General features: G+C 44.3%; 1 protein-coding gene across 1 annotated transcript in view; it reads left to right on the forward strand.

The window, feature by feature from the left end:
* The first annotated feature begins 1,788 nt into the window (after positions 1-1,788).
* UBE2G2 (ubiquitin conjugating enzyme E2 G2) overlaps positions 1,789-15,591 on the forward strand; it is a 41,572-nt gene continuing 27,769 nt past the window's right edge. The window contains exons 1-4 of the mRNA XM_068096276.2: positions 1,789-2,062; positions 3,990-4,025; positions 9,126-9,171; positions 13,492-13,610. Of these exons, the coding sequence (XP_067952377.1) occupies positions 2,020-2,062; positions 3,990-4,025; positions 9,126-9,171; positions 13,492-13,610 (244 nt within the window). The 5' untranslated portion in view covers positions 1,789-2,019. The remainder of the gene's footprint in view (positions 2,063-3,989; positions 4,026-9,125; positions 9,172-13,491; positions 13,611-15,591) is intronic.

Below are 15,591 nucleotides of genomic sequence, written 5' to 3' on the forward strand. Positions count from 1 at the left end.
AGTACGGTCCATTCTACTGCCAATGTTTGTCTATGGAGATTGCATGGCTGTGCGCTTCATTATACTCGTATATACGTACCTGTCAGAAATGGGTGTGGCTGAAACAGCCGAATCCACGAACTAGAAGGGGTGTCCACATACTTTTGGTCATGTAGTATATATATATACATATATACCATATATGCTAAAACTAACTCATTGTCTCATTGTATACTTTCATTAAAAAAACAATCTGCCAACTTAACAAAGCAGCACTACATGTATAGTTAGCATAAATACCAGATGGCCATTTTGAAAAATAACGAATAATATTCACGATTTTCCCCCAAGAGCCTCCATAATCTATATCTCTTTCGAGTGCAAAAAGGCATCTGTTTGTCAAATGTTATGCTTGTAGTGAAATGTGCTGCAATCATACTGACGTACGTAATCATAAGACTTTAAACAAACAAAAAAAACCTCTTGTGGGTGGCAAAACACCCTACCCCCTCCATAGACCCCGATTTTTCTAATGCCGTGAACAAACGTTAGTCACAACAAACCAAATATAATTTTGGCCAAGTTTGGTCACAATCCCATCAACAGTTTCGGAAAGAAGTTGGAAGTGTTTACGGACTGATGAATTGACGGACTGATGGTTTGACGAATGGATTGACGGATGGATGGATGGACTGACAGACGGATGGAATGACAAATTGAGGACTGACGGACTGATGGACGGACTGATGGACGGACTGATGGATGGACTGATTGACAGATTGATGGACGGACTGATGGGCAGACTGATGGACAGACTGATGGACAGACTGATCGACGGACTGACGGACAGACTGATGGAGGGACTGATGGATGGACTGACGGACTGATGGTCTCATGGACTGGACGGACTGATGGACGGACTGATGGACAGACTGATGGATGGACTGATGGATGGACTGACGGACTGGACAGACTGATGGACTGATGGACGGACGGACTGATGGACGGTTGGACTGACTGACGGACTGATGGACAGACTGAGGACGGACTGATTGTCGGACTGACGGACAGACTGAAGGATGGACTGATGGACGGAATGATGCACAGACTGATGGATGGACTGATGGACGGACTGATGTACAGACTGATGGATGGACTGATGGACAGACTGATGGACGGACTGACGGACGGACTGATGTACAGACTGATGGATGGACTGATGGACTGACGGACTGATGGACGGTGTGTCATCCCATAAGCTCTCCGGAACTACGTTCCAGGTGAGCTAAAAATTATCCCACTCTCACTGCGCATGTGCGATCTAGACAAATTCAGAACCAAAGTATTGTTAAATTGCATATTCGTTTTCCCATTCATGTTCCGATTCATGTTCAAAATATAACATTCAATTTAAATAAGTTGTTCCTCGATCATAAACTCGAATCGACTTTGTAGACAGAAGGACAAAGACATGACAAAGTAACACCATTTGCTTAACCACGCTTTTCGCTTTGTGTTCGTGAAGTAAATTATAAATACCGTACATGACAGTATGTCTGCACCACCATCCACTAGACTGCTAGAGACTAGACTACTAGTACTAGCCGAGAAGTCTGGAGGCCCAGTACCTGGGTGTCGACGCTGTAGACCCCACCACCCTCACAAAATGGCATTGGGACCCGCAAACTCTCCGGCCCTGTCTGCACCAGATCCTCCTCAGGCTAATCTCCTTTATGCGTATGTAATAAGTAGATGGAAACTGAGTGCAGAACGATACATCTGGTTTTTAATAGAAGAAGAAGAAGCATCATTGGCAGAAGAAGAAGAAGAAGGGAAGAGGAAGATCATATGAGGAAGAAGAGCTGTATTAACTGTGCTCAGTACACAGGACGTGATGCGCATGTGTACTGTCGTCATCGGCTTGTTTGACGTGCTTCGCTTCCTCGCCAACGGCGATCGGTTCATTCGCTGAAGCTACAGGAGTTGTTTGGCGTGCCGTCGGTGCGTCGTTGTGTGAGGCGAGACAGGGAGGGATAAAGCATGGCCGGCACGGCTCTCAAACGTCTCATGGCCGAGTATAAACGTAAGTCCGGCCTGGCATCGCATTACCGGGAGGCCTCGGTCTCGACTAGATTCTTTATCCGCGGATGGCGCGACTCGGTGCGGCCTCTTCCGCTTGTTACACGCCCTGTCCCCTGGGTTCTGGCCGCGGCTGCCGAAGCTCGAATGCTATTCTCTTGCTCTCCCTAATTTATTTCCCCAAACGTGTTCCCAGATACCATTGATTTGGTCTCTTTGGTAAAAGTTAACTTCTTCCTTCCTTCCGTGATTGTAATTACATTTTCGTGCCCCTGGCAACAAGATTCGATTGGTCACGTTCACGACCACTCGGTGTCCTCGCACAGTTAAAGCGTTAAAGGGCTGGTCACGTGATGCCTAATCGGATTTATTTATTTATTTAATTTTGGTGTGTTTGTTCGAATGACGATTCTCTGCCTCGAAGCCAAAAGGCGTCACACAATGAGTCATTGTACACCAAGTGTGGAGCAATCTGGAATGGCTTTGTATTGTTGACTCAACACATCTGCATTGTCCTCTGCTGGCCAATCGTTGTATTGTATTTGTGGACAAAAGGATGTCCTCCGTTCGTGTTCTGTCGATGCCATTGTAACCCCGCGCGCGCGAAGCGAAAATCGGGGCTAAGGAACCACTCGGTTCACTTTGTCTGTCTGTCTACAAATGGCAGTTTATGGTAGAGGGACAACTTGATTTTGATTGAATATTGTATTTTGAACATGAATAGAAAAATTTACCTGCAATTTATCAGTTCTCCAGCCCTGAATTCATCCCAATTGCGCATGCGCAGAGAGGAGCGAGATGAACTTGGTCTGTCTGCTTCGTCCCAATTGCGCACGCGCAGAGAGGAGCGAGATGAACTTGGTCTGTCTGCTTGTCTGGCAGTCAAAAAAAAATCGAAAGTCATTCCAAATGGGGAACTTACTGTTTTTAAGGACCTCGAAGAACGCAAGCAGGCTCGAAGAACTAATGTGATGTGTTAAATAAGGTGGTGTACAAGTCTCTGCATTAACGACGTTAGATTTCCAAACAATTGTTTTCTACAACCTTGAAAATCCTTGTTTTATTTCAATTGAATGATATCCTTGAACACTAGAACACGAATCACCTTTTCTGCACTTTAAGAAACTTTTCGTTTAAGTAGTACATGGACAAAATAGTACGCCATTTTACGTCATGGCCAATCAAATTTGCCGCTTGCAGACCCCGCCCATGTCATTTCTCAGGACTGCGCAGGATAAGTTCTATAAACTCTTAACTTCTTCGGCCACCAAAAATGAACAGAGGTTGTTTTCACCCGTCTGTCTGTGAGCAGGATATCTCAAAAAGTTGTGGACGGATTCAGACGAAAATTTGGTGGACAGGTTGGGTGTGTGACGAGCAAGAATTGATTGCATTTTGGTGAAGATCTGGATCCTATAATTTTTTTTGTGATACTTCACCAGAATAATAGGGCCAAAAATGATATGTAGCACAATATCAAAAAGTGAAGGACGGATTGTGATGAAACTTGGTGGACAGGTGGCATGTCTGTCGAGGGCGAATTTATTTGATTTGGATGAATATCCAGATCCGAGGATTTTTAAAGTAATCCGTCACCATTGAGAGACGGTGTCAAAAATTATTTTTAACATGATATTTCAAGTTGTCGACGGATTATGACAAAACTTGGTGGATGAGTTGGTTAGATGACGAGAGGAAGCCGATTCTATTTAGGTTCAGGTCCAGATACAGATCCGGCCTATCAGTGGGATATGAAACGTAAACTGCTCAACCTGGTGGAGATGTGTGCTCCACCGAGTACCGTTCTTGTTTTTTAATTGTTTTCTGATGTTTATCAATTTATCGGTTTTGAATCAATTTAGCACTTAAATTTTTTTTTGCCTCACATTGTATGATTTGTTAGAATAACATTTTCCCTTTTCACTTTTTAGAGCTAACACTGAACCCGCCAGAAGGCATTGTTGCAGGTGAGGAGTCATTCTCATTGTTTTGTGTATTATCATGGGCTTGTACATGAATCATACGTGAGACATGGAGACCCCGCTGTCAATATTCGTGTCCATTAACATGAATTATACGAGGACGTGCTAAAAAGTAATGCCTCCTATTCCTTTTCTCAAAAACATGTAAAGATATTGAAATGATTCTAGGCTGAGTTCATACATTACTTCTTCCTGCCATTGGGCGCGAAGTTTTGTGATTCTGACACGAGATATCTCATTCCGACATTAGTCAAGATAGCAGTGGGCAACAGGATGTTGTCAGTGCAGTTAAAGCAGCGTGCGGTTATTCAGTTTCTATAGATGTTGTTGCGCTATGAATGTGAAGGCGACCAGATCATTTTCAACATTACGACTGGGGATGAGAGTTGGGTGCACCATTACGATCATGAATGTAAGAGCTGGTCAATGGAGTACCGCCACAAAGGATCACCAGCACCAAAAAATTAAAGACTAAAGCATCTGTCGAAAGTCGTGCCTGCTGCTTTTTGGTTTTTGGGGAGGAGGAGGACTCCTCCCTTCAGGTCTTTAAAACAGCTGTTCACCACCATCTCTTATCTTCCCCCATCAAAAACCTTGATCTTTTCTACCCCCGCTAATTCACCACAGATACACTTTTTTTTGTAATTCCAACTTCTTTCTTGGAAGTCCTTGCAGTGTCCATGTGTTTTATACCTCTCCCACCTCCCCCCAAGCCTTCTCCCTCCCACATTTCTCTCGATGTCCCTGCTCTCAAATGTTGTGTTTGTGTCCTTCCCCCTCTCTCCCCATCTTGTCTACCGCTCCCCTTATTTTGTGTTTTATGTGTCGGTTTGACTTTTTGTGTGATTAATGTTGGCTCTTTCACGAGCCTCGATCTTGTATACAAAAAAAACAAAAAACTCATTGGATTTCAGCATCAAAAGGTCATGAGGTCATATCAGTTAAAATATGATACTTGAGAACAGCTGAATAGATTTTAATCAAACTTGGTACAAGTATGTGTAAACCTCCGTCAGTGCAGCCATCCATGATAGATTATTTGTTTCTAAAAGGTCAAGGGTCAGAGGTCACATTAAAACTCCTATTAATGTGATACATTGGCTATGGGATTTGAACTAAATTTCAGAAAGTATTTACACCCCTTGACTTTTTCACATTTTGTTGTTACAGCCTGAATTTCAAATGGATTAAATTGAGATTTTTTTTTGTCACTGATCTATACATAATACCTCTAATGTCAAAGTGGAATTTTTTTGTTTGAAATTTTGACAGAATAATTAAAAATTAAAGATAGAAATATCTAATTTACATAAGTATTCAACTCCCTGAGTCAATACTTCGTAGAAGCGCCTTCGGCAACGATTACAGCTTCGAGTCTTCTTGGGTGTGTCTATCAGCTTTGCACATCTGGATTTGGGGAGTTTCTCCCATTCTTCCTTATGGATTTGCTCAAGCTCTGTCAGTTGGATGGGGAGTGTCAGGGAACAGCAATCTTCAAGTCTTTCCTCAAAATCTCAATGGGATTCAAATCTGGCCTTTCGCTGGTCCATTTCGCTGGACTTTAATGTTCTTGTTCTGAAGCCATTCCAATGTTGCTTTGGCTGTATGCATGGAGTCATTGTCCTGTTGGAATGTAAATCTGTGCCACAGTCTAAGGTCTTTTGCACTCTGAAGCAGGTTCTCCTCAAGGATTTGCCTGTATTTGGCTTCATTCATTGGTCCCTCTATCATTACAAGTCTCCCATTCCCTGCCACTGAAAATCATCCCCATAGAATGATGCTGTCACAATTATGCTTCATGGTAGGGATGGTGTTAGATGGATGATGAGCTGTGCTTGGTTTCCACCAGATGTAGCACTTTGCATTCAGGTCAGAGTTCAATTTTCATCTCATGAGACCACACTATATTTTACCTCATGTGCTCGAAGAGTCGTTCACGTGCTTTTTGTAAAGTCCAGGTGTGCTGTCATGTGCCTTTTTCTCAGGAGTGGCTTCTATCTGGCTCCTCGGATTAAAGGGACACAATTATGAATTTTTTTGAAGATATCTGTTTAAGATTAAATTTTAGAATTCAGATTTAAAGGAAGTTTAAGAATTTTTTATTTTATTTTTATTTTATTTTAAATACTGAATCGAGGCTCGTGAAAGAGCTAACATTTATTTCACAAACGAATCAACCAGACAAACAAAATATACAAAAAGAGGGAGTGGAAGACAAGATGGGGAGAGAAGGGGAAGCACACAACCACAACATTTGAGAGCAGGGAGAAGTGTGGGAGGGAGAGGGCTTGGGGGCAGGAGGCGTGGGAAGGGGAGGGGGGGGGGGGGTCGAGGTATAAAACAAGGGGACCAAAATTAGCGGGGGTAGAAAAGATCAAGGTTTTGGATGGGGGAGGATAAGAGATGGTGGTGAACAGCTGTTTTAAAGACCTGGAGGGTGGAGTGGGATTGAAGAGAGTGAGGGAGTTTGTTCCAGAGGTGGGAGAAAAGAGGAATGAAGGAGTGAAGGTGAGCAGAAAGTTTTGATTTTGGCAGTTTAACCATAAGAGGGTTGCAGGCAGATCTTGTGTGACCTGTAGGAATATTTGGGGGACAGAGCCCAGAGAGAGCTGGGGGGGCAAGACCAGAGACGAGTCGGTAGAAGATGGAAAGACCACCAACCTGCCTGCGGTGAGAGTGAAAGGCCCTTGGAGTTAGCTTCATCGCGGGAGATTCCAATGATTCTGAACGCTTTGGTTTCAACAGCGTGAAGACGAGCTAGGTGTGAGGCAGGAGCACCAGACCAGAGGGGAGAGCAGTATTCCATAGAGCTGCGGATGAAAGCCTTGTATGTGGTGAGGAGCTCAGGTGTGCCAAGGAAGGACTTCGCACGACGGAGGATGCCCAGTCGGCGACTGGCTTTGAAGGCCAGATTTGAAATGTGGTTTTCCCAGGAAAGATCATGGCAAATAGTGAGACCCAAAAGCTTGAGTGACAGAACTTCTTGGAGAGGATTATTCAGAAAGTGGATGGGAGGGTTTTCCAGTCGGTCTTTTCGGAGAGACATCGTAAGAGTGTGAGATTTATCAGGATTTTCCCTGTATTTTGCCTTCTATTAAATGAAGATGGAAGAGATATATGGAAATGCTGTTGAATGCAGAGAATGAATGGGATGGCAACATCGAGAGTAACCCAGTTTCAGTCCCGGCAGAGAAGATAACTGAGAAGGAACTTGAGGAAGCGATTAAAAGCAACGAAGAGTAGAAAAGCGGGAGGGCCGATGGGATTTGTGGGAGATATGTTGAAGGCAGCGGGAAGTTGGGGTGTGAAGAGAATGACAGAGATCTGTAATCTGGTGGTTAAAGAAGGCCGCATTCCAGTGGGTTGGGAACTGAGTACCCTCATCCCTCTATACAAGAGGAAAGGTGACCCTCTGGACTGTGGCTCGTATAGAGCGATAAAGTTATTAGAGCATGGAATGTATGTATTGGAAAGGGTGTTGGAGAAGAGTATAAGGAAGAAAGTGAAGAGCAACGAAATGCAGTTTGGATTTATGCCAGGAAGAGGAACGACAGACATGCTTTTTATTGTAAGGCAGTTGCAGGAGAAGTACATGGAGAAGAGGAAGAAGTTGTTTCTTGGGGTTGTTGATCTGGAGAAGGCATTCGATAGGGTTCCACACAAAGTAGTGGCATGGGCATTGAGGAAGTTAGGAGTGGAGGAATGGTTGATCAGAGTGGTGATTGCAATGTACAAGAGAGCGCGCACAGCTGTAAGGACAAAGGACGGGAACATTGGTGAGTTTGAGGTGAAGGTGGGAGTGCATCAGGGGTCGGTACTATGTCCACTACTATTTGTAGCTGTGATGGAAGTGCTGGCTCGGAATGTAAAGGAGGGTTTACCGTGGGAGTTGTTTTATGCAGATGATCTGGTGTTGATTGGGGAGAGTATGGATGGACTGAAGGAGAAGATGAACAAGTGGAAGGAATGTATGGAGGCAAAAGGTCTGAAGGTGAATATCGGAAAGACGAAGGTGATGGCAAGTGGTAAATCATGTGGTGAGGTGGAAAGAACTGGGAAGTGGCCGTGTGCTGTGGGCAGGAAGGGTGTCGGAGTGAACTCAATTCGATGTACAATATGCGCTGAGTGGGTTCATTAAAAATGTAGTGGTCTGAGAGTGTCATTAACCAGTGTGGCAGCTACATTCAAGTGTAAGGTGTGCACAGAGGGAGCTGCAGATCGAGGAAATGTTGAGTTGGATCTTGGAGATGGAGTGAAGCTGGAAGGTGTGAAAACATTTTGCTACCTCGGAGACATGCTAAATGGAGATGGTGGATCAGACTCGGCGACGGTTGCTTGAGTGAGATGTGCATGGAAGAAGTTTCGGGAACTGAGTGGCGTACTGATGATGAGGGGAGTGCCGTTGAAGCTGAAGGGAAAGGTGTATGCTGCATGTGTGAGAAGTGTTGTGATTTATGGGAGCGAGACATGGGTAATGAACGTAGAGCAGCAACGAAGGCTGGAAAGGGTGGAAATGCGAATGGTTCGGTGGATGTGTGGACTATCGTTGAGAGAGAGGAAGACAAATGATGAATTGCGAAAGATGATGGGAATAGAGCCTGTGATGGATGCTGTGAAGAGAAACAGGTTGAGATGGTTTGGTCATGTGTTGAGGAAGGATGAAAGTGACTGGTTGAGAAGAGTGATGGAAATGAATGTAGAAGGAAGTGGAGGACGGGGAAGACTGAGAAAGACTTGGCTAAAGGTAGTGGAAGAAGAAATGCGGGCAAGGGGGTTAACAAGGGGAGATGTAGAAAATAGGGCAAAATGGAGAAGTTTGTCATGGGCCCCGCAAGGCTAACCCCTGCTCTAGCAGGGAAAATGGCCTTAAAATGTATGTTGTGTGTTTTATATCTGTTTAAGTCTTTAAGATGATGATATCCCTGACCCATTAACACAAAAATATAAAAACCATTGGGAGAATAATAAGCCAGATAATTGTGTTTTAAAGTCTGTCTATTTTCATTTCTGTTGTGCAAACATCCTTTTAATATAACTTTTAAAAATATATAATATTTAATATATATGGTTCTTTTAATGTTGTAGGGCCTGTGGATGAAGAAAACTTCTTTGAATGGGAAGCGTTGATCATGTAAGTTGGTTTATTTTGTTACTTTCACGTTGACCACTGTTGTTTCTTTCAAGTACGTTAAATTGTCAATGTATAGTTGGACACCGCTTGAATCCGCATCCTTGCGTTGTAGTTCAATGGATCACGCAAAAACAAATGGTTCGGAATTTTTTTTCATCAATTGTTCAATTTATTTTCCCATCTGTCCTTCTATCTCCTCCTAAATGGTTGTCCATAAATTCACCAAATTTGGTAGTTGTGATCACCACATGGCAAGAAGATGAGGTATCATTTTTGGCCCCACCCCCTGGGTGGGGTCAAGTGTCAAATATCAAAAGAACGCAATTTTGGGTACATTGTAAAACATTTTTTCATGAAACTTTGTATAGCATTGGGGGACGCATGAAATATGTAACGATTTTTTGGGGGGGATTTTACCTGTGGTTCATGGCCCAGACTTAGGGTCAAAACGGGGGGGTGGGGGGGGGGGGGGGGGGACAAAGAAATGTATGTCAAAATTAACATTGGGTCATTCCTAGTGGAATGTTTTGCCACCTTTGAACGTTGCTTTAGGTGGGAAACGTGGGGATTTGTGGTGGTGCTCTATTGTCTTCGCTCTAGTTTTAAGTTATCCATGTACAGTTTTATAGTATAGTTATTGTTGTTATGGTTCAACAAACATATACTGTCCAGTGTACATATGGGGAGGCTTGTATCAAACCAAATTCTGTTATTCTCATTTGTTTATATTACCCCTGCATTGCCTATCGGCTGATCACCCAGTCTTACAGAACATGATCGAGCAGGGCTCTACTGTACATGCCTGTAATCACTGATGTTTTGAGTATCGTGAATAATGGGGGCCGGGTGGTTTGACATACTGAGAAAATATGGGTCTGGTTAATGTTGCACCGATATGCCGATAACAGATATTTGCATTCCAAATCGACTGATGCAGAAACTGATACTGATATTTAACAAAACACCTGGCAATTTGTGCAAGTGAGCCAATGCAACTTTATTTGTAGGATATTGGCAACAATAGCCAACAGCAAAACAATCAATCTGTCAACAGACAGACAGATTCTTGTGAGAGCAAGTTGATACAACACTTGTATCAACTTGCTCTTAATGAAGAGTAGCATCTGTTTTATCAGTAGCCAATTTATTCCTCTTCCCATCACACACATCTCCAGCAGTTGAAAACAACCTGTCTGAAGGGACAGAATTTGGTGATGCAGACAGGTATATTTTGGTGAGATGAGCCAAAACAGGAAATCGACACATGCTTTCAGCCCACCACTGAGAAGAGTTTCCCTCAGTAAATGTAATAAGAGGCTCATCAATAGACTTGTCAATAACAGCTCTTGTGTACAGTCATTTGAAGGGTATGAGCAAAGTAACCTATATCTGGTAATGACTCGTCCCTCATAACCTTGACAATGTTGGCTGTGTTGTCACAAAGAATGAGGTGAAGCTGCTGTCTTCCTAAGCCATTCTTCAAATATCTCAACATATCTGGCACAAAGGTACTCGCTCTCCTGTGTGAGACACTGAGCGTGCACCACGGCATATTTTATTTTAAAGGAATCTTCCAGCCAATGGGATGTTAAACTCAGGAGGGAGTCTAAGCTTATCCCGATACTTCAAACCAATAAATATTGCACCTTCACACTCTTGGACATTCGGTTGACAAACTTGTCATATAGCACCTACAAGGAAGACCGTATCATAGTTTGAGCATCTTCATTCAACTGAAAAAATCCCCCCCCCCCCCCATCCACAATCAAGAATTAAATAAATGACCAGGATTATAACTAATTAATTGAATGACAATTAAATGACATACGTTTGTGGGAAAATTACATGCCCAGACCAGGAATTTAACCAATGTCCTCTGGAAAACCATACCAGTGCTCTGTCATCTGAGCTACCTGGGCAACCCTGACTGAGCATGCAATTTCCCCCCACATATGATTGCCACTCTCCGTCGCTGCTTCTGGGGCACTTGCTGCCAACCATAGGAGCACCAATGGCCTGAACACGGGAGAGTCTTCCTCCATTTGGGGTACAAATCCATGTCCGCTATTATAAACACCACTTGGAGCTTAGAAACACAAATAAATAAATGGACAGGTTTGGTGCTCCTATGGTTGGCAGTGAGTGCCCTGGAAGGATTGAAAGAAAGAGAGTGGCAATCGTATGTGTGGGAAAATTGCATGCTTGGCCAGGGTCGCCCAGATAGCTCAGATGGTAGAACACTGTTACTGTTCACCAGAGGACCTGGGTTTGATTCGTGGTCTGGGTGTGTAATTTTCCCACATATGTCAATTAAAAAATCAAGAATGGTTGACAGTCCATTGCTGATATAATTTCACTGATTCATTAGTGAATATGCTGAACTCTCAGATCATTGATAGCCCAGAGTTGCATAGGATGTGCCACACTCACCTCTCAGCTGTAAAAAAAAAAAAAAGTTGCATATTTAATGTTTCTTTTTGGTATTTGACCCTACCCCAGGGCCCAATGGGGCAGGGCCAAAATTTATACTGTTCTCGTACATTCTTGCCATGTGGTGATGATAGCTACCAAGTTTGGTGAATTTCTGCACAACAGTTTAGGGGTTTAGTTTGACGAATGGACGGACGGAATGACAGACAGACAGGGAACCGATTGCAATATCCCGTATTTTTTTTTCTTCAAAAGTGTGGTGATAATTGTATTGTGAAGGATTATTATGGCGCTTATATATATAAAATAATAACCACCTTTAGAGGCCATTTCCCCCCGCAAAGCAGGGGTTGGCCTTTTTCGGGAACCATGGTTGTTGTTTTTTGGTCCCCTTTTTGAAGCAATGTTTTACGGCCGGATGCCCTTCCTGCCGCCAACCCTTTTTGTCGCCTTTTACGACAAACGGGGAATTACCAGTGAACTGGTACTCAATTAGCCGACCTTGGAAGGATGACAGGCTGAGTCAACCCCCCTGGCGTTAATTCAGCGATCGACCGGGATTCGAACCCAGGATCCTAGGATCCTAAGCTGGCACCCTAGCCGCTAGCCCAACACCAGGGATATAAGGATTATTATGGCGCTTCTAGTATGAATTTGGTTTAAGTATGATTTCATGTTCCAATCGTAAATATTTTGAAGATTTAATGCATCTTGATCACTTCTCTCCACCTAAGAAAAACATGTGGCTTTAAACCTCCATTCGTTTAGTTCATAGCATCATTAAATAATTGCTGTATTGGTTGAATTCCATTCTATGAAGATTTTATCATTAATATACAAGTCATCCCAAAAGTTCTGTCACCACATCTACCTAAAATACGTTTTACTATCACCAATCTTTATTTGTGTCACATTTGTATAATCTCCATCATGAATGCACTTTGTCCAGCATGGGAATCCTTTTTCTCCTTGATGTTGATCCAAGCACAGAAGCCTTTCTTAATCATCCTTGAAACGTCAATCGATGTGGTGGTCGCTTCAGTGGATGCACACGTTTTCCCATGAGCTTGGTGGATTTCTTTATCTCCACCAATGAAAGTGGAGGGGGTTATGTATTCACCCCTGTTTGGTTGTTTTTTGGGCTTTGTCTGTCTGTCTGACTGTGAGCAGGATATCTAAAAAAACATGAACAGATTCAGATGGAACTTGGTGGACAGATTGTGTGTGACAAGAACAAATTCATTAGTTGTTGTTGAAGCTCTGTATCTGGATCTGGATACTATGATTCTTTGTTATTCTTCACCATTGAGAGATGGGGCCAAAACGATATATCTTTAAAAAGTTATGGACGGATTCGGAAAAAGAACTAGGTGGATGAGTTGGTTAGGTGATGAGAACAAGCCAATTCGATTTTGGTTCAGATCTGGATCAGATCCGGCATATCGATAGGATACAAAACGTAAACTGTTCAGCCTGGTGGAGGCATGAGCTCGACCGAGTGCCGTTTTAGTTGCGTTCTGTTTTTCATAGGCATTTTCCTTTCGCGTCACCACAAATTTAATGAGAATTTGAAAGTCTTCTTTGTTGAAGCTGTCTGGAATGGCCACATCTTTGGAACTAGATGTTATTATTTGAATTCCCTGATATAAAATATATTGTCTGAGAAATTATTATTAAACAATAACCTGTGTAAATGTAATTTTGCAACATTTTTCTTTGAAGAGTTACAAGTGTGGTGAAAATTTTGGGATCACCTTTGTTGCCTCCATGGTCTGCACACATTTTTGTCAATTGTGAACATCATACTTTTTGTGTACACACCTGCGTCCACCTCTCCCCAATCACCTCTCCGTTTACTCTATTTTCACTCATCCGTAATACTTTATTCAGGGGGCCGGAGGGAACCTGCTTTGAGGGTGGTGTGTTTCCTGCTGTGATGACTTTCCCTCCAGACTACCCACTGAGCCCTCCGAAGATGCGTTTCACCTGTGAAATGTTCCATCCAAACAGTAAGTGAACAACATGGAAAAAAAATAAAAAAAAATAAAAAAAATAAACAGTTTGTGTGTGTGTAATGCTACCGATAGACTCCTAAACGGAGAGGCTTACGTGCTTGATATTTGACATAGACATGGCCATTGAGCCTCGGACGAACATGGCCAAACTCAAAATATTTGACGATCCATATTTTTTATTCATATTTACCTCAGCGCAGTTCAGCGAAGTACCCGCTAATCTCAGCCGGTTCCAGAGCAGCTCACTGATTCGCTCAGAGCGATCACGTGATGTTCCATTACCGCCGCCAGACTGATTCGCTCAGAGCGATCACGTGATGTTCCATCCCGTCACACGTCACACGTTTTTTCACCTTTTATGCGATCGTGTTTTGTATCGATTTTGTGCGATATGAATTTAATGTCTTTGAAACAGCTGTGAAACGTCTTTCCACAACCCTTCCGTAACCGACTGGAGCAGTTTATTGCCGCACAAAACTAGATCCGCGAAGCGAGTTGGTCGAGTCGTGCTGACCAAGATGGCGACACGGCGGCTTCACTTTTCACGGAGTATGAGCGTTCTATATATTTTCAATTCAGTGCGCCCGTGATTTGTGGCATAGACATGACCATTGGGCCTTCACGGTGTAATTTGTGCGAGGCTTTTGTCCGAGTGAGCTTGAGTCGAGAGGGCGAATGTACGGGTTGGGAATGTACGGGTCTCCCTTCCCCCGCCCGGCAACGCCGGTACTGGAGGACGTCACAGGATCGGTGAGTCTCCAAAACCCGCTTCGTGCTGTTGCGAATATGCAGGACTATGTCCGATTGTTGTGCTGCTCTCCGACCATGAGAACTGCAACGTCATTGTTGACTGGCCATCCCCTTCCCTCCCCCTTCCCCCTCCCCCCTCCGTCCCCCCTTCCCTTCCCCCTCCACACTACCCCCTCCACCCTACCCCCTCCACCCTACCCCCTCCACCCTACCCCCTCCACCCTACACCTCCCCCTCTCTTCTCCCCTCCCCCTCCATTTTCCCCCTCCCCCTCCATTTTCCCCCTCCCCCTCCATTTTCCCCCTCACCCTCCATTTTCCCCCTCCCCCTCCCTTTTCCCCCTCCCCCTCCCTTTTCCCCCTCCCCCCTCCCTTTTCCCCCTCCCTTTTCCCCCTCCCCTCCCCCTCCATTTTCCCCCTCCCTTTTCCCCCTACCTTTTCCCCCTTCCGCCTCCCCCTCCCTTTCCCCCTCCCCCTCCCCCCTCCCCCTCCCCCCTCCCCCTCCCCCCTCCCCCATCCCCCCCTTCCCCCTCCACCCTACCCCCTCCACCCTACCCCCTCCACCCTACCCCCTCCCCTTCTCCCCTCCCCCACCCCCCTCCCACCCCTCCCCCACCCCCCTCCCACCCCCTCCCACCCATCCCCCTCCCCATCCCCCCTCCCACCCCTCCCCCTTCCCCCCTCCGGCCCCTCCCCCCTCCCCTCCCCCTCCCCCCTCCCCCCCTCCCTCCTCCCCTCCTTCCCTCCCCCTCCCCCTCCCCCCTCCCCCCACCCCTCCCCCCTCCCATCCCTCACCCGCCCCATCCCCCCCTCTTCTCCCCTCTCCCACTCTTCTCTCCACCCCCCCCCGTTCCCTCCCCTCCCCTCCCCCCCCGTTCCCCTCCCCCGCCCGGCAATGCCGGGTACTTCTGCTAGTTTATCATATATATATATATATATATTTTTTTTTTTCATATATATATATATATATATATATATATATATATATATATATATATATATATATATATATATATATATATATATATATATATATATATATATATATATATATATATATATATATATATATATAATATGTACATATATATATATATATATATAATATGTACATATACAGTCACGTGAAGAAGTAAGTACACCCCATGTAAAGTTTTGACTTTTTCAACATATTTCAACATACAGCTATTTGATCTTCATTTCAACATACAGCTATTTGATCTTCA

Source organism: Myxine glutinosa, chromosome 1 (assembly GCF_964187855.1).
Source record: "Myxine glutinosa chromosome 1, kmMyxGlut1.1, whole genome shotgun sequence".
Lineage (NCBI taxonomy): Eukaryota > Metazoa > Chordata > Myxini > Myxiniformes > Myxinidae > Myxine > Myxine glutinosa.